This window comes from Nerophis ophidion, linkage group LG07, assembly GCF_033978795.1.
Source record: "Nerophis ophidion isolate RoL-2023_Sa linkage group LG07, RoL_Noph_v1.0, whole genome shotgun sequence".
Lineage (NCBI taxonomy): Eukaryota > Metazoa > Chordata > Actinopteri > Syngnathiformes > Syngnathidae > Nerophis > Nerophis ophidion.
Genome location: NC_084617.1, coordinates 31,877,667 through 31,901,530, shown reverse-complemented (window position 1 = coordinate 31,901,530; position 23,864 = coordinate 31,877,667). Strand labels below are relative to the sequence as shown.

The 23,864-nt window shown below is 39.9% G+C and overlaps 1 protein-coding gene across 2 annotated transcripts in view; it reads left to right on the top strand.

Moving 5' to 3' along the window:
* The window catches only part of LOC133556242 (potassium voltage-gated channel subfamily C member 1-like), a 98,761-nt gene that overhangs the window by 37,768 nt on the left and 37,129 nt on the right, over window positions 1-23,864 (top strand). For both annotated transcript variants that reach the window (XM_061905973.1, XM_061905972.1), the window contains exons 2-4: window positions 3,801-3,932; window positions 8,005-8,863; window positions 18,817-19,041. In XM_061905973.1, coding sequence (XP_061761957.1) covers window positions 3,801-3,932; window positions 8,005-8,863; window positions 18,817-19,041 — 1,216 coding nt within the window. The remainder of the gene's footprint in view (window positions 1-3,800; window positions 3,933-8,004; window positions 8,864-18,816; window positions 19,042-23,864) is intronic.

The following is a 23,864-nucleotide window of genomic DNA, read 5'->3' as shown; positions in this document are numbered from 1 at the left end:
TATTGATGACAAGTGTGACTATTGGAGGATTATTGTTTTAGTTCACGTTGGACACTAAACTACTGTATTGATGATAAGAGTGACTAAGGGAGTGTTATTGTTTTAGTTCATATTGGACACTAAATTACTGCATTGATGACAAGTGTAAATAATTGTGTGTTATTGTTTTGTTCATGTTGGACATTCAACTACTGTATTGATGATGAGTGTGAATAATGTCGTAATATTGTTTAGGTCATGTTGTACTCTAAACTACTGCATTGATGACAAGTGTGAATAATGCAGTTTTATTGTTCTGGTTCATGGTAGACACTAAACTACTGAATTGATGAGAAGGGTGAATACTGGTGTGTTATTGGTTTAGTTCTTGTTGTAAACTTAACTAGTGTATCGATGACAAGTGTAAATAATGGAACGTTATTGTTTTAGTTCATGTTGGACACTAAACTACTGTATTAAGGACAAGTGTGAATATTGGAGAGTTATTGTTTTAGTTCTTGTTGTAAACTGAACTAGTGTATCGAGGACAAGTGTAAATAATGGAGTGTTATTGTTTTAGTTCTTGTTAGACACTAAACTACAGTATTGATGACAAGTGTGATTAACAGAGTATTATTGTTTTAGTTCATGTTGTAAATTAAACTGCTTTATTAATGACAAGTGTGAATAACTGAGTGCCATGGTTTTAGTTCATGTTGGACAATTAAATTACTATATTGATGACAAGTGTTAATAATGGTGTGTTATTGTTTTAGTTCATGTAAGACACTAAACTACTGTATTGATGACAAGGGTGAATACTGGTGTGTTATTGGTTTAGTTTGTGTTGTAAACTGAACTACTGTATCGGTGACAAGTGTGAATAATCGACTGTTATTGTTTTAGTTCATGTTGGACACTACTGTATTAATGGCAAGTGTGAGTAACAGAGTGCTATTATTTAATTTCATGTTGGACACTAAACTACTGCATTGATAACAAGAGTGAGTATTGGAGTGTTATTGTTTTATTTCATGTCGGATACTAAACTACTGTATTGATGACAAGTGTGAATAATGGAGTGTTATTGTTTTAGTTCATGTTGGTCACTAAACTACTTTATTGATGACAGGTTTAATTAATGGACTGTTATTGTTTTAGTTCATGTTGTAAACGAAACTACTGTATTGATGAGAAGCGTGAACAATGATGTGTTATTGTTTTAGTTCATGTTTTAAACTACAAACCCCGTTTCCATATGAGTTGGGAAATTGTGTTGGATGTAAATATAAACGGAATACAATGATTTGCAAATCATTTTCAATCCATATTCAGTTGAATATGCTACAAAGACAACACATTTGATGTTCAAACCGATAAACATTTTTTTTGTTGTTGCAAATAATCATTAACTTTAGAATTTGATGCCAGCAACACATAACAAAGAAGTTGGGAAACGTGGCAATAAATACTGATAAAGTTGAGGAATGCTCATCAAACACTTATTTGGAACATCCTACAGGTGTACAGGCTAATTGGGAACAGGTGGGTGTCATGATTGGGTATAAAAGCAGCTTACATGAGATGGTAAGTAATTCACAAACAAGGATGGGGAGAGGGTCACCACTTTGTAAGCAAATTGTCGAACAGTTTTAGAACAACATTTCTCAACGAGCTATTGCAAAGAATTTAGAGATTTTATCATCTACGGTCCGTAAAATCATCAAAAGGTTCAAAGAATCTGGAGAAATCACTACACGTAAGCGACGATATTACGGACTTTTGATCCTTCAGGCAGTACTGCATCGAAAACCGAAATCAGTGTGTAAAGGATATCACCACATGGGCTCAGGAACACTTCATAAAACCACTGTCAGTAACTATAGTTGGTCGCTACATCTGTAAGTGCAAGTTAAAACTCTACTATGCAAAAGCAAAACCCATTTATTAAACACACCCAGAAACGCCGCCGGCTTCCCTGGGCCCGAGTTCATCTAAGATGGACTGATGCAAAGTGGAAAAGTGTTCTGTGGTCTGACGAGTCCACATTTCAAATTCTATTTTGAAACTGTGGACGTGGTGTCCTCCGGAACAAAGAGGAAAATAACCATCCAGATTATTATAGGCGCAACGTTCAAAAGCCAGCATCTGTGATGGTATGGGGGTGTATTGGTGCCCAAAGCATGGGTAACTTACACATCTGTGAAGGCACCATTAATGCTGACTGGTCCATACAGGTTTTGGAGCCACATATGTTGTCATCCAAGCAACGTTATCATGGACGCCCCTGTTTATTTCAGTAAGACAATGCCAAGCCACGTGTTACAACAGCGTGGCTTCGTAGTAAAAGAGTCCGGGTACTTTCCTGGCCCGCCTGCAGTACAGACCTGTCTCCCATCGAAAATGTGTGGTGCATTATGAAGCGTAAAATACGGCAGCGGAGATCCCGGACTGTTGAACGACTGAAGCTCTACATAAATCAAGAATGGGAAATAATTCCACTTTCGAAGCTTCAACAATTAGTTTCCTCAGTTCCCAAATATTTATTGAGCGTTGTTAAAAGAAAAGGTGATGTAACACTGTGGTGAACATGCTCTTTCCCAACTACTTTGGCACATGCTGCAGCCATGAAATTCTAAGTTAATTATTATTCGCAAAAAAAAATAAGGTTTGTGAGTTTGAACACCAATATATCTTGTGTTTTTTGTGCATTCAATTGAATATGGGTTGAAAATAATTTGCAAATCATTGTATTCCGTTTATATTTACATCTAACACAATTTCCCAACTCATATGGAAACGGGGTTTTTAATATACTGTATTGATGACAAGTACAAATAATGGAATGTTATTGTTTTACTTCATGTTTGACACTAAACTACTACATTGATGACAAGTGTGAACAATGGTTGTTATTGTTTTAGTTCATGTTGTTAACTGAACAAGTGTATCGATGAAAAGTTTGAAAAATGGACTGTTATTGTTTTAGTTCATGTTGGACACCAAACTACCGTATTAATGACAACATGATGATATTCGAGGATTAGTTGCATAAATTGAATAACACATTAGAGGACTTCATGGATAACAATATAGATATAATGTGGTGACTGATGTGGGTGCTGCTCTATTCTTTTATTTGTATGTGAGTGCATGCACATGGTTTTTTTTTCTGGTGGAAACCATTCACACACACACACGCACGTACGCACGCACACACACACACACACACAAAAAGAAGCAAGCATCAGACTGCAGTGTCTAAAACGGTCGGGAAAAAGAGAGAGGATGGGGGAATAAATAGTAGGGTAAGGGAATGCTGCAGCAGAACTGGAACAGTATCACACACACACACACACACACACACACATACACACACACACACACACACACACACACACACACAAACACAAACTCACACACTCATGCACACACACACACACACTCTGCACCTGACATACATGAATGATTTTCACTAATGAAATGGAGGTGTAAACATTGTAATAATCCTTTAGACAACAACTGTCATGTCTGCTCTAATTATAGATGTAAATATTTATATTTATAGATATTGAATATGTGTGTACTTTATATGTTTCCTCATTTAGTATCGGACATGTCTATGCAGCAGAGGACATGTTCTCAAGGCCGCCCCCTAGTGGAATTTCCTCTGCATCACATCTGCTCATGGTGCAATGCTCACATCATCATCATCATCCTCACCAGAGTACTCTGAGGATGCAGTATTCCTTCTATAAGGAGACAGCAGAGTACACACATGAGTATAAGGTTGTCCCCCCCCCCCCCCTTTCTCTCTGCAGTACGTGGCGTTTGGCTCGCTCTTCTTCATCCTGCTCTCCATCTCCACCTTCTGCCTGGAGACCCACGAGGTCTTCAACACCATCTACAACAAGACGGAGAATGTCACCGTGGGCAACGTGACGCGAGAGGAGGTACTCCTTCCACACTCGCTGACTTCCAACAATCATTGTAAACAATAACTTCAAACATGGCCAATGACAATCTTTGTAAACAATGATTCCAACATGGCCGCCAACAATCTTTGTAAACAATAACTTCAAACATGGCCAATGACAATCTTTGTAAACAATTCAGTGAGTTCTTGACTCCCCGCTGCTGTGCCAAGATCACTCTTCATTTCAATGTCAGCATGCTTTCAAGATTGCAGTGCAAACGCCCAACAAACACACAACAACCGCACAACGACAAACACAAGAAACAGCACAACAAACACACATCATTAAACGCAGAACACCAAAAACACCACCAAACATGCAACACACAACAATCAACCGACAACAACAAACATGTAACACACCAAACGCACAACAACAAACACACAATACACAACAACCAATGCACAATAAAATACATGCAACAAAAAAGCGCAACAACAAACACACAACAAACACCACAACAAACACACAACAATCAACCCACAACTACAAACATACAACAACAAAATGCACAACAAAAAACTCGCAATACACAACAACAAACACACAACAACAAACGTGCAACAACAAACGCACAACAACCATAACACAACAACAAACACACAACAATAAACACAAACAAACACACAACAACAAATGCACAACAATCAACTGACAACAACAAACATACAACAACGAATGTACAACAACAATCACACAATACACAACAACCAACACATACCAATCAACACACAACAACAAACACACAACAACAGACAAACAACAACCAACACACAACAATAAATATGCAACAGCAAGGAATTTAACCAGGTTACCAGGAAGTTAACTGGGTTACTAGTAATTTGACCAGGTGACTACGAAGTTAACCAGATTACCAGGAATTTAACAAATTTACTCCAAATTTAACCAGACCACCAGGAATGTAACCAGGCTACTAGGAAGTTAACCAAGTTAACTAAACACACAATACACAACGACAAACACACAACAACCAACACACAACTAGGAATGAAACCTGGTGACCAGGAAGTTAACCAGATTACCAGAAAGTTAACCAGGATACCAGAAATTTAACCAGGGTCATCAATCATGTAAGCGGGTTGCCAGCACGTTATTCAGGTCACCAGGAATTTAAGCAGCTTAGTAAGAAGTTAACTAAGAGGTTAACAAGGTTACCTGGAATGTAATTGCGTTAAGGAAGTTAACCAGGTTCCCATTAATTTAACCAGGTTACAAGGAATTTCACCAGGTTACCAATAATTTAACTGGGTTACCAGGAAATTAACTATGTTACCAGAAAGTTAACCAGGTCACCAATTGTTTAACTAGGTTGGTAAGGTGTTAACCAGGCTACCAATAAATTAACCGGGTTACCAGGAATTTACAGGGATTGCAGAGAAGATAAACGGTTACTGGTAAGTTAACCGGGTTACCAGGAAGTTAACTGGGGCTCAGCAGCGGGTCAAAACCGTTATATTTCCAATGCATGTGAAATAAACATCTTGACTACAAATCTGTGTTTTTAATGTTGAAATGTTTTTTATAGCAGGAGACTCTTTGAATTCAGATGTATTCTCTCGGACCCAAGTCCTGACCAGGTTTTTATCAATCATGATCTAAAAAATTAAATGTTCCAAAGCCTAAAAATAACCTTGACCTGGAAGTTTTAGGACGGTCTTGCTTGATAAGTCTTCAAAATTTCCTGGAAGTCAGGAAGTGCTTTCGGATTGGCAGAGCTTTGGTTAGGTTAGTAGAGGGTTTGTTCTACTTTAGGGGGAAAGTATTTTCCACTAAGGAGTATTTGAATGGTAGTAGAACCTCAGCTCGTCAGGGAACACTGGACCAGTTGTATATCTTTGCAAGGGTCCACATGTACTTTGTGGACTTAGACAATACATTGGACCATGTCCTTCGCTGTGTCCTATGACAATGCTCCTGGATCATGTGTTTCATTGAATGTTACTATGTGGCATTCAGTTCTTGGACAACCACAGCACAACTCTGGTTCACAATGTCAGCAATAACTCAGATCTGTTCTCTCTAAACGTTGATCAAGACTGTCCTTTGTCAGAGCTTCTGGTCTTCATTTTCATGGACAGAATTTCAAGGTGTTTAAGGTTTCCAGTTTAGGAACTTTAAGGTATGTGATGTGGTCCTGATCACCTCATCAAACCTTAAGATCGATACTCAGTTTTGTGTCAAACCTCTAAACCTCTGGGATAAGACTCAGCACATTCAAATATGATGTCAGGCCCTTCAATCGTAAAAGGGTGGATTGCAGGCTTCAAGTTGGGAGAGAGGTCTAGTTCCAGGTGATGGACTTCAAGTATGTAAGCTCTTATTTACAACTAAGGAAAGGCAGGAGTGCAATCTCGACAAGCGCATCATCCGCAGCGCCCTGAACATCATCGACTTTGTGGCTATTGTGCCCTTCTACCTGGAGGTGGTGCTGAGCGGACTATCCTCCAAAACAGCCAAAGACGTGCTCAGCTTCCTGCGTGTGGTGCGCTTTGTGCGAATCCTGCGAATCTTCAAGCTCACGCGCCCCTTGGTGTAGGCGGAGTGAAATAGAGACATGCCTGTACCAGAGCTGACGAGTGTATTGTGAGCGTACTCGATCCAAGGTAGACCAAGCGCCCAGAGGCCGGCTGCTGGTGGCAAATTCAACGGATGGCAGCTTCCAGTTCCTGATTGGTGCCCTCAGTCTGCCCGTTTGTCTGCGGGTGGTATCCAGAAGAAAGGCTTAGCGATGCTCCCAACGATTTGCAGAAGGCCTTCCAAACTGCAGACAAAAATTGGGGCCCTCTGTCCGAGACTACATCCACCGGGATTCCATGCAGCCGGAACACGTGGCGTACCAGTAAATCTGCAGTCTCGAGGGCCGAGGGCAACTTGGGAAGAGGGATGAAATGGGCCATCTTGGAAAAGCGGTCCACCAAAGTCAATATAGCTGTGTTGCCCTTTGATGGTGGAAGTCCTGTGACGAAATCCAATGCCACATGGGACCACGAGTGGAAAGAGATGGGAAGTGGGCGCAGAAGACCAGCTGGTGCCCGATGTGAAGCCTTATTGCGGGCACAGGTGGAACAGGCAAATACGAACACTGTAACGTCAGCCCTGAAAGTTGGCCACCAGCAGTGCTGGGATTGCAGGACGCATCAGTGTGGTATCTTCAGTAATGTGGTCACTGGACTCTTGTGGTGGGGAGAAAACTGAGCCGTGGCAAACTTCTCAATTTAACGGCCGATCTACTTTCCCACCACCAACTACTGTATGACCACAGACTTTGAAGTGACTGAAGGATCAAGCAACTCTAAATGAGCTTGCTGGACTCACCCTAAGAGACAAGGTGGGGAGCTAGGTAATCCAGAAGGATTTCTTAGTCGGTCTGCTGCTCCTTCACATTAAAAGGCTCCAGTTAAATTTAGTCAATAGTGACTCCAGACAGAGGGCTCCAAGGTAGACCCAGGACACTCTGCAGGGATTATGTCTGGCACTGGCAGCTGATGTGGGAACACCTCACTGTTCCCAAGTGGGAACTGAAAGAGGTGGCCATTGAAATGAAACATGAACTAAAAAAACTCACTAAACTGGACATAAAAACGAAACACTTACTGGGGCGTGAAGAAGTCAAAAACAACAGAGCAATGGCATGGACCTCGTAATCAATCGGGTATCAAGGGTGTGTAGAGGGTGATGTCGCCAGGCTGACTGCCTGGCAACTACAGGCTTGAAAAGTGACGTGGTGATTGACAACAGGTGCATGAGTCCAAGGGAATCAGGTGCGTGACATGACAACAGGTGAAAACTAATGGGTTGTCATGGAAACAAAACAATGAAGTGAAAAAACAGGAACTAATGGAGTCTTGAAGTAACATAACACAACAAAACAAAACATGATCACAAAGACATGACAAAAGTCTGGACTGTACTCCTGCCACTGCCGTGTCCTAGACTCTAGGAGAAAGTGGATACAAGAATCTTAGTGTCTCAATGATCTCGTTGATGTTTGTGACTGATGGTGTTTTTCTTCCTCTCTTTGCCGCAGATCGTGTACGAAGTGGTCACAGACGGCTGGCTGACATACGTGGAAGGCGTCTGCGTCATCTGGTTCACCATCGAGGTGCTGGCGCGTGTCATCTTCTGCCCTGACAAACAAGAGTTTTTCCGCAGCGCCCTGAACATCATCGACTTTGTGGCTATTGTGCCCTTCTACCTGGAGGTGGCGCTGAGCGGACTATCCTCCAAAACAGCCAAAGACGTGCTCAGCTTCCTGCGTGTGGTGCGCTTTGTGCGAATCCTGCGAATCTTCAAGCTCACGCGCCACTTTGTGGGCCTGCGGGTTTTAGGCCACACCCTGAGAGCCAGCACCAATGAGTTCCTACTGCTAATCATCTTCCTGGCACTGGGCGTCCTCATCTTTGCCACCATGATTTACTACGCCGAGCGCATCGGTGCAGACCCCGATGACCCCACCGCTGCCGCCCACACTAACTTCAAGAATATCCCCATCGGTTTCTGGTGGGCAGTGGTGACCATGACCACGCTGGGCTATGGGGACATGTACCCGGAAACGTGGTCGGGAATGTTGGTGGGCGCCTTGTGTGCCTTGGCCGGCGTCTTGACTATCGCTATGCCGGTTCCTGTCATCGTCAACAACTTTGGCATGTACTACTCGCTGGCCATGGCCAAGCAGAAGCTCCCCAAGAAGAGGAACAAGCACATACCTCGGGCGCCTCAGCCGGGTAGTCCCAACTACTGCAAACCCGATGCTCTTGCCATGGCCACCGCCTCGCCGCACAGGCTCATGGGAAATGTGCTGGGGCCTGGCATGGTGGGATCGGGCAGCATGATGGCCGGGGATTGTCCGCTGGCACAGGAGGAGATCATCGACATCAACAGAGCAGGTGTGTCCATGTGAAAACAGTCCTGGTTAATCGCAAGAACTCATTTGGGCTCCCGATATGCTAGATATGAATGCATGTGGACTATAAGACACTTAGCAAATCCTAATAAGTCCCAATGTCATTAAGTCACTGGTAAAAATCACCAGGAAGTCACCCTAAAACTAATTTAAACTCCCGACATGCTGGATATTAAAGGTAGAGTGCATGTGGACTAAAAGCCACTTAGCCCCTCCTAATAAGTCACAATGTCATTAAGTCACAGGTAAAAACCACCAGGAACTCACCCTAATAAGTCACAATGTCTTTAAGTCACTGGTAAAAACCACCAGGAACTCACCTTAAAACTCAATTCAGCTCCCGTCATGATGTATATGAAACATAGAGTGCATGTGGACCAAAAGCCACTTAGCCCCTCCTAATAAGTGACAATGTCATTAAGTGACCAGTAAAATATTTGAAACATTTAAAACTTTCAAATTAATAAAATCTTTCAAAATATTGAAAACTTTTAAAATAGTCAAAACTTTTTAAATATTCAAAATAAAATAAAAATAAATTCCGAACTTTTACAAGATAAGATTAAAGTCCCACAGATAGTCACACAAACTAAGTGTGGTGAAATTTGTTAGGGTCTTGATCTGGGGGGTGACCCCAGAATGCAGAGACAGGAGACCAGGTGAAATTACCCAAAATAAAACATTTTAATGGGACAAAAGTGATAACTAAGGGCGATGGGGCAGAAGCGCACACCATGTGACCTGGACAAAAAGAGGTTCCTCAGAGGTCGGCCAGAGAAAAGGCCAGGGCACACTGAGCAGGGCAAGAGTCCAACAAAACAATCCCCCTTTAACTCAGGGAGGCTGGGAAACTAACAGAGAAGAAGTTAGGGAATTCAGGATTAAATAGCGAAAACATACCGGGTCTGGTGAGGTCAAGAAGGCGCATACAATAACCGGCAAGGCCAAGCTGTCAGTGGTGAGCCTAAATACTGGTGGGCTAATTGCGAGCAGGTGTGCCACAAGGTCCGCCCCTTGCCGAGGGTGAATCACTGATTACACAGGTGAAGAAAAAAGGAGCAGGCAGGATAAAACTAAAACACAACAGTAGCCACACACACCACCTGCCCCCGTCTCCCACTCCCCCCCTTAATGGACGCCACCTGGCGGCTTACCTAGCTTCTCCGGAAAAGGATCATAAAATGCAATTAAAAGTGAAGGGTCTAGTATAAGTGAACGCGGGACCCAGGATCGGTCCTCGGGGCTGTGACCCTCCCAGTCGACCAAATACTGGAAACCCTTGCCCTTTCTCCTCACGTCGAGAATGGCCATGACTGTAAATGCATGGTGGCCATCAATAAGTCTGGGAGGTGGAGGAGGCACCTCTGGAGGACTCAAAGGACTGGAGGACACAGGCTTGAGTAGAGACACGTGGAAGGAGAGATGTATCTTGAGAGAGTCGGTAAAGCGTAGTCGAACAGCTGAGGGATTGATGACTCGCTCAATGCGGTGAGGCCCAATAAATCATGGCTGCAGTTTCTTAGAGACCACCTGAAGAGGTAAATCACGAGATGACAGCCATACCTTCTGACCGGTTCCGTAATTGGGTGCTGTGCTGCGGTGGCGGTTAGCGAGACACTGGTTGCGCTCCGAGGTGCGTGACAGTGCAGACCGGGTATTCTGCCAGGCTTGCCGTGTATGGTGCAGGTGGGCAGCCACAGATGGGACGGGGAACTCTGATTCCAGGGAAGGAAAAGCGGGAGGTTGGTACCCGTAGGCGGAGTGAAATGGAGACATGCCTGTAGCAGAGCTGACGAGTGTATTGTGAGCGTACTCGATCCAAAGTAGACCAAGCGCCCAGAGGCCGGCTGCTGGTGGCAAATTCAACGGATGGCAGCTTCCAGTTCCTGATTGGTGCCCTCAGTCTGCTTGTTTGTCTGCGGGTGGTATCCAGAAGAAAGGCTTAGCGATGCTCCCAACGACTTGCAGAAAGCCTTCCAAACCGCAGATGAAAATTGGGGCCCTCTGTCCGAGACTACATCCACCGGGATTCCATGCAGCCGGAACACGTGGCGTACCAGCAAATCTGCAGTCTCGAGGGCCGAGGGCAACTTGGGAAGAGGGATGAAATGGGCCATCTTGGAAAAGCGGTCCACCAAGGTCAATATAGCTGTGTTGCCCTTAGATGGTGGAAGTCCTGTGACGAAATCCAATGCCACATGGGACCACGAGTGGAAAGAGATGGGAAGTGGGCGCAGAAGACCAGCTGGTGCCCGATGTGAAGCCTTATTGCGGCCACAGGTGGAACAGGCAGATACGAACACTGCTACGTCAGCCCTGAAAGTTGGCCACCAGAAGTGCTGGGATAGCAGGAAAGCAGTACGGGTAATGCCTGGGTGGAAAGCGACCTTGGAGCTGTAAGCCCAGCTCAAGACTTCAGGACGGAGCTCTGGGATCACGAACAAGCGCCCCTGTCACGCGACCCTCGATGTCTCACTGTAGCTCTCCCAGCACTTGTGATGGAGGGATGATGGTCTCGGTCTTGACCTCTTCCTCAGGGCAGGCATACATCCTAGAAAGGCGTCTGATCTACCATTCTGGTAGCCGGGGCGGACGGTCATGGTAAAGTTGAATCGGGCGAGCAATAGTGCCCATCTAGCTTGTCTTGGGTTGAGCCGTTGGGCAGTGTGAATGTAGGCCAGATTCTTGTGGTCCATGAACACCACAAATGGGGTCTCCAAGCCCTCCAGCCAGTGCCTCCTTTCTTGCAGTGCCAAGACAACGGCGAGTAGCTCTCTATTGCCAATGTCATAGTTGCGTTCCGCTTGAGTCAGGCGGCGTGAGAAGAAGGAACAGGGGTGCAGTCTCTGGTCAGAGGTGGAGCGCTGGGAGAGAACAGCTCCCGCACCGGAGTCGGATGCGTCAACCTCGACAAAAAATTGAGAAGAAACGTTAGGGTGGACAAGAACTGGTGCAGGCATAAACAACAACTTAAGTTTATCAAAGGAAGCTTGTGTCTCTGAAGTCCACAAAAAGGGTAGCTTAGTGGAAGTAAGTCTAGTTAATGGTTCAGCTACCTGACTAAAATTAGGGACAAAACGGCGATAAAAATTAGCAAAACCTAGAAACCTTTGGAGGTGTTTTTTATAGGAGTGGGTGTTGGCCAATCAACCACCGACTTGATCTATTTACGGGATCCGCTCGGAGTTGATCCCTCTCCACAATAAAACCCAAGAACGGAACAGTCTCGGAGTAAAACATGCACTTCTCAGCTTTGACATAAGGACGATTCTCGAGAAGGCATTGGAGAACTAGGCGAACATGATGGACATGAAGTTCGGGAGTAGGCAAGAAAACGAGGATATCGTCCAATTAGAAGACCACAAAACGGTCGAGCAAGACATCATTCATGAGGCTTTGAAAAATGACGGCGCATTGGTGAGGCCAAAAGGCATGACAAGGTATTCGAAATGTCCAAGTGGTGTGTTAAATGCGGTCTTCCATTCATCTCCTTGCTTAATTCTGACTAAGTGATATGCGTTGCGGAGGTCCGGTTTGATGAAGTGTCTAGCGGTGTGTAATGGGTTGAAAGCTGAGTTGAAAAGCGGGAGGGGCGACTTGTCCAGGGTGTACCCCGCCTTCCGCCAGATTGTAGCTGAGATAGGCGCCAGCGCCCCCCGTGACCCCAAAAGGGAATAAGCGGTAGAAAATGGATGGATGGATGGATGGATATTTACAACAGTAATAATGCTCAGGGCACGGTAATTGATGCAAGGGCGGAGTGTCTAATCCTTTTTCTCCACAAAAAAAAAAAATGGTGGCTAGATGAGAGTTGGAGGGACGGATGAGGCCAGAAGTGAGCGAAGTGGTGATATAGTCCTCTAGTCCATCTTTTTCATGTTTCGAAATGTTATAAAGACGGTAGTTTGGCACCAGGGAGGAGATTAATACAACAATCTTAGGGACGGTGTGGAGGTAACGACAACGCGCGGTCCTTGCTGAAGACTTCTTTAAGCTTGTGGTAAGCAGTGGGCACAACCGACAAATCAATGACCTCCTGGATTACGACACTTGCGGGACCTGTGCGAGGGCATGCGGACCGCTGACAAAAAAAACCTCAGTTAATGATGGTAGTCTTGGCCCAGTCAATATGGGGATTGTGTTTAGCTAGCCAGGTAAGCCCAAGCCCAACAGGAGCCGAACGAGAGGGAATAACAAGAAAATTGATTGACTCAAACTGGTTACCAGATCATTTAAGAGATAACGACTGAGTCTGATGGGTAACGCTCGCCAAGTGGCCTCCATCGAGGTATCGGACTACTCTAGGTCTGTGTAATTAGGCAACGGTTATGGAAAAAAGTTTAATGACAGACTCATCGATAAAATTGTCATCAGAACCTGAGTGAATAAGAGCCCTGATGTCCAATCTCTGATCCTTATCCCAGGCAAGCATGCCCGTGAATTGAAGCCTTGATAATGTCTGACCTGTAGATGGCAGTAGAGGAGCCGGCTCATTTGCTGGAGGATGTGCAGCTGGGGTGCGGCGAGGAGGTGGGACCTGAGTACGGCGAGGAGATGAAGCTAGAGTGCGACGGCGAGCAGGATGATAAGGACAGTGGGTGACGCGATGCTCAGCTTTCTCCGCAATATAGACAAAGCTGAAAACGAATTGGGAGAGATGATTTCCTCCAAGCTGCATGGGTTCCTCTTCCCGTGATATCGGCACAGCATCGACAACGGGTATCGGTGCAGACGTAGCTTGATGAGCTCCATGGCCACTCCCACTATACGTCGAGGTGCGAAGTCCTTGCCATCGGAATCTCTCTCTCTCCCAGTCAACGAGGCGATTCTCAATTTCAACCGCCAAGGCGACGAGCTCGTTGAGGCTGTCGGAAGTCTTAAAGTTAAAGTACCAATGATTGTCACTCACATACTAGATGTGGCGAAAGTATTCTCTGCATTTGACCCATCACCCTTGATCACCCCCTGGGAGGTGAGGAGAGCAGTGGGCAGCAGCAGTGCCGCGCCCGGGAATCATTTATGATGATTTAACCCCCAATTCCAACCCTTAATGCTGAGTGCCAAACAGGGAGGTAATGGGTCCCATTTTTACAGTCTTTGGTATGACTCAGCCGGGATGTGAACTCACGACCTTCCGATCTCAGGGCGGACACTCTAACCACTAGGCCACTGAGTAGGTCTTGAGTCCTTGAGTGAGTCTTGAGCGGGATCATCTGTTTCCGGATTTGATCGGCTAGGCCGAGGGAGAAGGCGTCCACCAATAAGGAAGTGGGCCATCTGCTTTCAGTAGCCAGCCTTCTTAATTCAATGGCGAATTCCGTGACGCTGCGCTGTCCTTGCTGCAGACGTAGTAATGAGCGTGCTGCCTCACGTCCTGGCATTTCGCATTGAAAATTGTTCTCCAGGGCTTTGGAAAAGGCGTCGTATGAGGCACACACAAGAGACTGACGTCCCCATTCTGCGGTGGCCAAGGCGGCAGCCCGGCCACTCATGTGGGACATAACAAAAGCCACGCAAGCTCTTTCGGAGTAAAAAAAGAAAGAAGAAGTAATTCAAAATATTCAAAATGTTCCAAACTTTCAAAATATTCAAAACTTTCAAAACATTTAAATTATTCAAAACTTTTAAAATATTCACAACTTTTAAAATATTGAACTTTTGAAATAATAAGATCTTTCAAAACATTTAAAATATTGAAAACTTTTTGAATATTCAAATAGCCAAAATTTTCAAAACTTTTAAAGTGTTCGAACCTTTTCAAGTATTCAAAACTTAACAACTTTCAAAGTATTCAAAACCTTTAAAACTATTCCAAGTATTGAACACTTCAAAATATTCAAAACTGTCAAAACATGAACAATATTGTAAGCTTTCAAAATATTCCAAAGTTTTTATAAATATTCAAAACTTTTAAAACATTCAAAATATGCAATATGTTCAAAATATGCAAAACATTTAAAACTTTAGAATAAATAAAAACTTTAATTTTTTTAAAAACTTTCAAAATATTCAAAACTTTCAAAACCCTCAAAATTTTCAAAACTGTTTAAATATTCAAAGTATTCTACATTTCAACCTTTTAAAATATTGGAAACATGAACATCTTTCAAAATATTCAAAACCTTTAAAAACATTCAAATATTAAACACTTCAAAATATTCAAAACCTTTAAAAACATTCCAAAAAGTAAACACTTCAAAATATTCAAAACTGTCAAAACATTAAAAAAATATTCAAAGCTTTTAAAATATTCAAAACTTTTAAAACAGATTGAAAGCTTCAAAATATTAAAAGCTTTCAAAATATTCGAAGCTTTCAAAATATTCAAAACCTTTAAAAACATCCATCCATCCATCCATCTTTTTCCGCTTCTCCGAGGTTGGTTCGCAGGTGCAGCAGCCTAAGCAGGGAAGCCCAGACTTCCCTCTCCCCAGCCACTTGGTCCAGCTCCTCCCAGGGGATCCCGAGGCGTTCCCAGACCAGCCAGGAGACACAGTCTTCCCAACGTGTCTTGGGTCTTTCCTGTGGCCTCTTACCGGTCGGACGTGCCCCTCCCTTGGGAGGCGTTCGGGTGGCATCCTGACCAGATGCCCGAAACCACCTCATCTGGCTCCTCTCGATGTGGAGGAGCAGCGGCTTTAGTTTGAGCTCCTCCCGGATGACAAAGCTTCTTACCCTTTCTCTAAGGGAGAGTCCCGCCACCTGGCGGAGGAAGCTCATTTTGGCCGCCTGTAACCGGGATCTTGGGCTTTCGGTCATAACCCAAACCTCATGACCATAGGTGTGGATGGGAACATAGATCGACCGATAAATTGAGAGCTTTGCCTTCTGGGTCAGCTTCTTTTTTACCACAACGGATCGATACAACGTCCGCATTACTGAAGACGCCGCACCGCCTGTCGACCTCACGATCCACTCTTCCCTCACTCATGAACAAGACTCGTGGGTACTTGAACTCCTAGGACAGGGTCTTCTCCCCAACCCGGAGATGGCACTCCACCCTTTTCCGGGCGAGAACCATGGACTCGGACTTGGAGGTGCTGATTCCTATCCCAGTCGCTTCACACTCAGCTGCGAACCGATCCAGTGAGAGCTGAAGATCCTGGCCATATGAAGCCATCAGGACCACACCATCTGCAAAAAGCTGAGTCCTAATCCTGCAGCCACCAAACCAGATACCCTCAACGCTCTGACTGCGCCTAGAAATTATGTCCATAAAAGTTATGAACGGAATCGGAGACAAAGGGCAGCCTTGGTGGAGTCCAACCCTCACTGGAAACGAGTCCGACTTACTGCCGGCAATGCGGACATATTCAGAGCTTTCAAAAACATTCCAAGTATTGAACACTTCAAAACATCAAAATATGCAAAACATTACAAACTTTAAAATTAATAAAAACTTTCAAAACTTTTGAAACTATCAAACTATTCAGAACTTTTAAAATATTTTAAATATCAACCAATTTTAAAATATTAAAAGCATTTTAAACTTTCAAAACATTCAAAATGTTGTATACTTTTAAAATATTCAAAACTTTCAAAATATTTTAAACTTTCAAAATATTAAAAATATTCAAAACTTCTAAAATTTTAAAAATTTCCAAATATTCGAAGCTGTTAAATAACAAGATCTTTCAAAACTTTCAAAATATTGAAAACTTTTCAATTATTTGAAAATGTCAAAATTTTCAAAACTTTCAAATTGTTCAAACTTTTTAAAACTTTCAATGCATGAGCCATCATCCATCCATCCATCAAAGCATGAACAAATTTCAAAATATAATTGATCATTTTTATAAACATTCCAAGAATTGAACACTTCAAAGTATTCAAAACATTACAAATAAACAAAGCTTTCAAAATACTCCGAACTTTAAAAAAAATATTCAAAACTGTAAAAACATTAAAAACTTTAAAAATATTAAACCTTTCCATATATCAACGATGTCAAAATAATCAGATGTTTTAAAACATTTAAATTATTGAAAACGTTTTAAATATTCTAAACATTGAAATTATTCAAAACTTTCAAAATATTAAAAACTTTTAAAATATTAAAACTTTGTTGTCAAAATTGTCAAATTATTCACATCTTTCAAAACATTCAAAATATTGAAAAGTTTAAAAATATTTAAAACAGTCAACATTTAAAATTTTTTTAAATTGTTCAAATCTTTTAAATTATTTAAAACGTGGAAAACTTTCAAAATATTCAATACCTTTAAAAACATTTCAAATATTAAAAACTTCAAATTATTCTGAGCATACATTTTCCAAACTTTCAAAACATTTAAAATGTTCAAATTATTAAACACGTTCAAAACACTCCAAACCGTCACACCATTCAGAATTTTCAAAGCAGTTTAAATATGAACAATTTTTAAGATATTCAAAATGTTTTAAACTTTCAAATGATTAAAAAGATTTTAAATATTAACATTGTCCTAATATTAAAAGCTGTCAAAACATTCAACATATTGAAAACGTTTAAAATATTTAAAATAGTCAACATTTTCAAAACATGAAAAACTTTCAAATTGTTTTAGAATATTCATAACATGAATATTTTTCTAAATATTCCGAACTTTCAAAATATTGAAACATTGTAAAATTTTAAAAATGGTCAACATTTTCTAATCATTCAAAACTCTCGAATTGTTAAAACCTTTTAAAATATTCAAAACATTAAATACTTTCAAATTATTCCAAAGTTTTATAATATTCACAACTTTCAGAACATTCCAAACTTTCACAATATTCCAAACGTTCACAACATATACATACCTCTCACTCCTTTTCAAATATGTAAAAAAAAATAAAAAAAAGTCGAATGCTCATTTGTTTTTGTTTTTTTTATTCTCCCTTGTTTTCATGTTGTTATAATAGCTGTTAAGGCTATGGCACTGTATTGGATCATGCTTGCTCTTCTTTTTTGTTTTGTTTTTGCATATTTGAAATATAAATATATCAATCAATTTAAAACCATTTTAAATACTCACAGTATTCAAAGCATTTATTACTTTCAAATTAATAAACACTTTCAAAACATTCAAAAAAACTCTAAACTGTCACACTATTCAGAACTGTCAAAATATTCAAAACTTTTAAAAATATTGAACATTTAAAAAAAATATATTGAAATTAGGCAAATTTTCTAAACATTCTAAACTTTTAAAAAACATTCAGAGCTTTCGAAATATTCAAAACTTTAAACAAATATTCTAAACATTTGAAACATTTAATATATTGAAAACTTTTAAAACATTCAAAATATTGAACACTTTTAAAATATTTAAAATAGTAAAAATTTTGAAATCATTCAAAACTATCAAACTGTTCAAACTTTTTAAAATAATTAAAACATGAACAACTTTTAAAATATTCCAAAAACTTTTTAAAACAATCAAAATATTAAACACTTCAAATATTCAAAACGATCAAAACATTAAAAATATTCAAAGCTTTCAAGATATTCCAAACTTTTAAAAAACATTCCAAACTTTAAAAAAACATTCCAAACTTTTGAAATATTCAAAATATTCAAATTAATCAAAAAATTGATCATATTCAAAACTTTAGAATTTAAAAAAAACTTTCAAAGTATAAACATTTTCAAAATATTTAAGGCTGTCAAACTATTCAACGTATTGAAAACGTTTAAAATATTAAAAGTAGTCAACATTTTCAAAAAACGAAAAACTTTCAAACTGTTCAAACCTTTTCAAATATTCAAAACATGAACAACTTTTAAAACATCGAAAACTTAACTATTTTAAATTGTCAAAATGTTCAAAACTTTCAAATTGTTCAAACTTTTGTCTTCTTTGCACAGTTGAAAAAGTGTGAAGAAAGAACTTGAAAGAAAACATTTGAATGAGTCTTGATGGCGTTGCCATGCCGACGGTCTTCTCACCAACAAGCTGCTGTTCTCCTCAGACTCCAAACAAAACGGCGACGCCGCCAACGCAGCGCTGGCCAACGAGGACTGTCCCACCATCGACCAGGTCCTGGGCGACGAGCGCAGTCCGGCCACCGGGGGACTGAGGTCCGCCGGGGGCATGGGGTCCGCCGCCAGCCGCGAACGCTACCCACATGACCGCGCCTGCTTCCTGCTCAACGCTGGCGACTTCCAGCGCAGCGGCGACGGCCACGTTGGAAAAGGTAGGACTCCCTACTGGAAATTTCTTGTTCTTCTTAATCGCAATACAAATGTTCGTCCTTCAATACATGAGAATAAAAGATGTTTGCATCCAAACTCAAACATGAGAACATAATGCATTTTATTCTTCCTCCTCTTATATTTCTACTTGTATACAAAACTTTTGATGTTCATGGGGCAAACAACTCAATATCTGGAAACAATTCAATATTTGAGATTTGAAAAGTATTTTAGCAACAATTGCAACTTTTATGAAATGATACGATAAAACATGATGGAGAGCATGTGATACCAGGACAAGGCATGATAAATAACTGGACATAATACGATATCAAATAATATTAAATGAAAATATATATGATACAATATGATTACATAATAAAATATAATATGCTGTACAACAGGATATGACATTATTAAATATGATGTAATACAACATAGGAGTGGAATATTTGAGTGGTTTCATTCCTGTCCTTCTCATCTCCAATCATGTTACCTATTATTTGTACAATAATTTGTGTTACATATTATTTGTACAATAATTTGTGTTACATATTATTTGTACCATTATTTATGTTACATATTATTTGTAACATAATTTGTGTTACATGTTATTTGTACAATAATTCATGCAACATATTATTTGTACCATTTTTTGTTACGCATTATTTTGTACCATTATTTGTGTTACATATTATTTTTACCAATATTTGTGTAACCTATTATTTGTACCATTATTTATGTAACATATTATTTGTACAATAATTTATGTAACATATTATTTGTACCATTATTTGTGTTACGCATTATTTTGTACCATAATTTGTGTTAAATATTATTTGTACCATTATTTGTGTTACATATTATTGTACCAATATTTTTGTTACCTATTATTTTTACCATTATTTATGTAACATATTATGTGTACCATTATTTGTGTTACATATTATTTGTACAATAATTTATGTTACATAATATTTTTACCATAATTTATGTTACATATTATTTGTACAATAATTGATGTTACATATTATTCATACCATTATTTGTGTTTGCTATTATTTGCACCATTGTTTGTGTTACATATGATTTGTGCAATTATTTGTGTAACATATTATTTGTACAATAATTTAGGTTATTTGTACAATAATGTGTGTTGTTTTATCAGTCGTGTGTGTGCGTGTGTGTGTGTGTGTGTGTGTGTGTGTGTGTGTGTGTGTGTGTGTGTGTGTGTGTGTGTGTGTGCGTGTGTGTGTGTGTGTGTAAACGTGTCCTGTGACCCACGCACATTTTGTCCTTCAAACATGTGTGTTGTGCTGACGAGGCACTTCAAGGAGGACATATCTGTCAATTATCGAAAAAATATGTTTATGTTTTTAACAAGCGTGTCAGGATCATTGTTGATCTTCAAGAATACAATCATGAGTTAGTTATTGTCAGGAGCATTGTTGACCTTCAAGAATATGACCACTCAGCACAATTGGAAGATGTTTTTTGGTCCAGTTGTTGAGTTGTGTCAGATAGGAGACATGAGAGCAAACTCTCATTTCAAATGTTCTGACTTGAAGAAAGACTGAAATAGACCAAGAAGATCAAGTAGTGGATAAAAAGTTTGGATCAAGAAGAGTGGAAAATATGGAATGACTCCATTCTGAGGAAGAAAATCATTAACCTTGTTAATGTTCATTTGCCAAAGTGACACCTGCATCACATGACACGTTCTCCATTGTGTGCACCTGGGAGGGGGGCTGGGGGGGGGAGGCTGTTGCGGCAGGTGGATTGACATGAATCATGGCTCCGACACGGGGGATGGCAAATGTTGTAGAAGATGTTGATTGTTGACAATGTGTACAAGTACTTTTGTATATTTTACCATCTAGGTATATTTTACTTGTTGTTATATTTCATTGGTTGGTATATTTTACTAGTTGTTACTTTTTACTAGTTGGTACATTGTACTGATTGTTACATTTTACTATTTGGCCCATTTTACTAGTTGGTACATTTTACAGGTTGTTACATTTTACTTGTTACATTTTACTAGTTGATATATTTTACTTGTTGGTGCATTTTACTAGTTGTTACATTTTACCAGTTGTTGCATTTTAATGGTTGGTATATTTTACTGGTTGTTACATTTGACTAGTTGTTACATTTGACTAGTTGGTATATTTTACTGGTTCCATTTTACTAGTTGTTACATTTGACTAGTTGGTATATTTTACTGGTTCCATTTTACTAGTTGTTACATTTGACTAGTTGGTATATTTTACTGGTTCCATTTTACTAGTTGTTACATTTGACTAGTTGGTATATTTTACTGGTTCCATTTTACTAGTTGTTCCATTTTACTGGTTGGTATATTTTACTGGTTGTTACATTTTACTGGTTAGTACATGTTACTAGTTGGTAAATTTTACTAGTTGGTACACTCTACCAGTTGGTACATTTTACTAGTTGTTACATTTTACCAGTTGGTACATTTAACCAGTTGGTACATTTTACTAGTTTTTACATGTTACTATTTGGTCAATTTTACTGGATGGTACGTTTTACTAGTTGTTACATTTTACAAGTTGGTACATTTTACTAGTTAATATATTTTACTGGTTGGTATGAGGTGACTGCTTGTCCAGGGTGTACTCCGCCTTCCGCTAATCTGGGGCTGAGATAGGTTCCAGCATCCTTCCCCAAAAGGGACAAGCGGTAGTAAATGGATCGATGGATGAATGGTACATTTTACCAGTTGGTACATTTTACTAGTTGGTACATTTTACCGGGTGGTGCATTTTTTTCCCAAGCAGTGAGCTGAGAGTTGGTTGGTTGGCTTTTGTTCCTTGGACCTGAGCCCAGAACAGTTTTTACATCCCAGTCCTCAGAGAGCACTGCTCATTTTTATGGAGGACTCGACTTGGAACATTTCATTACACACTCAGACTGGACGCTCCTGGGGGACATTTGGATTTACAGTCAAAATAAACAACATTTACGACTGATTGATGTCACACTGATTTCTAATGACCGTTCAGCGATCCATAGTTGGCATGTCCCATCAAAGTCATATTTCATGGCAACATTCTGTGGGTGAGCAGGCAGCACATTGTCAACAATGTCAACAATCAGAACATTGTCAACAACATGAACTATGTCAACAATTAAAACATTGTCAATAACGTAAACCATGTCAACAATTAGAACATGTCAACAACATAAACCATGTCAACAATCGGAACATTGTCAACAATTAGAACAATGTAAACAACGTAAACCATGTCAACAATCAGAACATTGTCTTCAACGTGAACCATCTCAACAATTAAAACAGTGATAACAAAGTGAAACATGTCAACAATTAGAAAAATGTCAACAATGTAAACCATAATGTGGACCACGTCAACAATTAGAACATTGTTCAACAACGTAAACCATGTCAACAATTAGAACATTGTCAAAAACGTAAACCATGTCAACAATTAGAACAATGTCAAAAATTACAACAAAGTCAACAATTTAAAAAACATGTCAAAAATTACAACAATGTAAACCATGTCAACGATCAAAACATTGGCAACAACGTAAACCACGTCAGCAGGGTCAACAATGTCAACAATTTCAACAATGTAAACAATGTCAACAACGTGTACCATGTCAACAATTAGAACAATGTCAACAACGTACACCATGTCAACAAATATGACATTGGCAAAAACGTGAACTATGTCAACAATTAGAACAATGTCAACAACGTAAACCATGTTAACAATTACAACATTATCAACAACATAAATCATGTCAACAATTAGAACAATGTCAACTTAAAAAACATTTCAACAATTACAACAATGTAAACTATGTCAACAATCAGAACATTGTCAACAACGTACACCATGTCACAATTACAACAATGTCAACAACGTAAACCATGTCAACAACGTAAACAATGTCAACAACGTACACCATGTCAACAACATGAACAATGTCAACAATTAAAACAATGTCAACAACGTGAACCATGTCAACAATTAGAACAATGTCAACTAGGTACACCATGTCAACAAATAGAACATTGTCAACAATGTGAACCATGTCAACAAATAGAAAAATGTCAACAACGTGAACCATGACAACAACGTAAACCATGTCAACAATGCAAACCATGTCAACAAATAGAACATCGTCAACAATGTAAACCATGTCAACAATTAGAACAATGTCAAAAATTAGAACAAAGTTGACAGGTTAAAAAACATGTCAACAATTACAACAATGTAAACCATGTCAACGATCAGAACATTGGCAACAACCACGTCAGCAATGTCAAAAATGTCAACAATTTCAACAGCGAAAAAACAATGTCATCAACGTGTACCATGTCAACAATTAGAACAATGTCAACAACGTACACCATGTCAACAAATAGAACATTGTCAAAAACGTGAACCATGTCAACAATTAGAACAATGTCAACAACGTAAACCATGTCAACAAATACAACAATATCAACAACGTGAACCATGTCACCAATGTAAACAATGTCAACAACGTTAATCATGTCAACAGTTAGAACATTATCGACAACATAAATCATGTCAACAATTAGAACAATGTCAACGACTTAAAAAACATGTCAACAATTACAACAATGTAAGCCATGTCAACAATCAGAACATTGTCAACAACGTACACCATGTCACCAATTACAACAATGTCAACAATTAGAACATGTCAACAACATAAACCATGTCAACAATCGGAACATTGTCAACAATTAGAACAATGTAAACAACGTAAACCATGTCAACAATCAGAACATTGTCTTCAACGT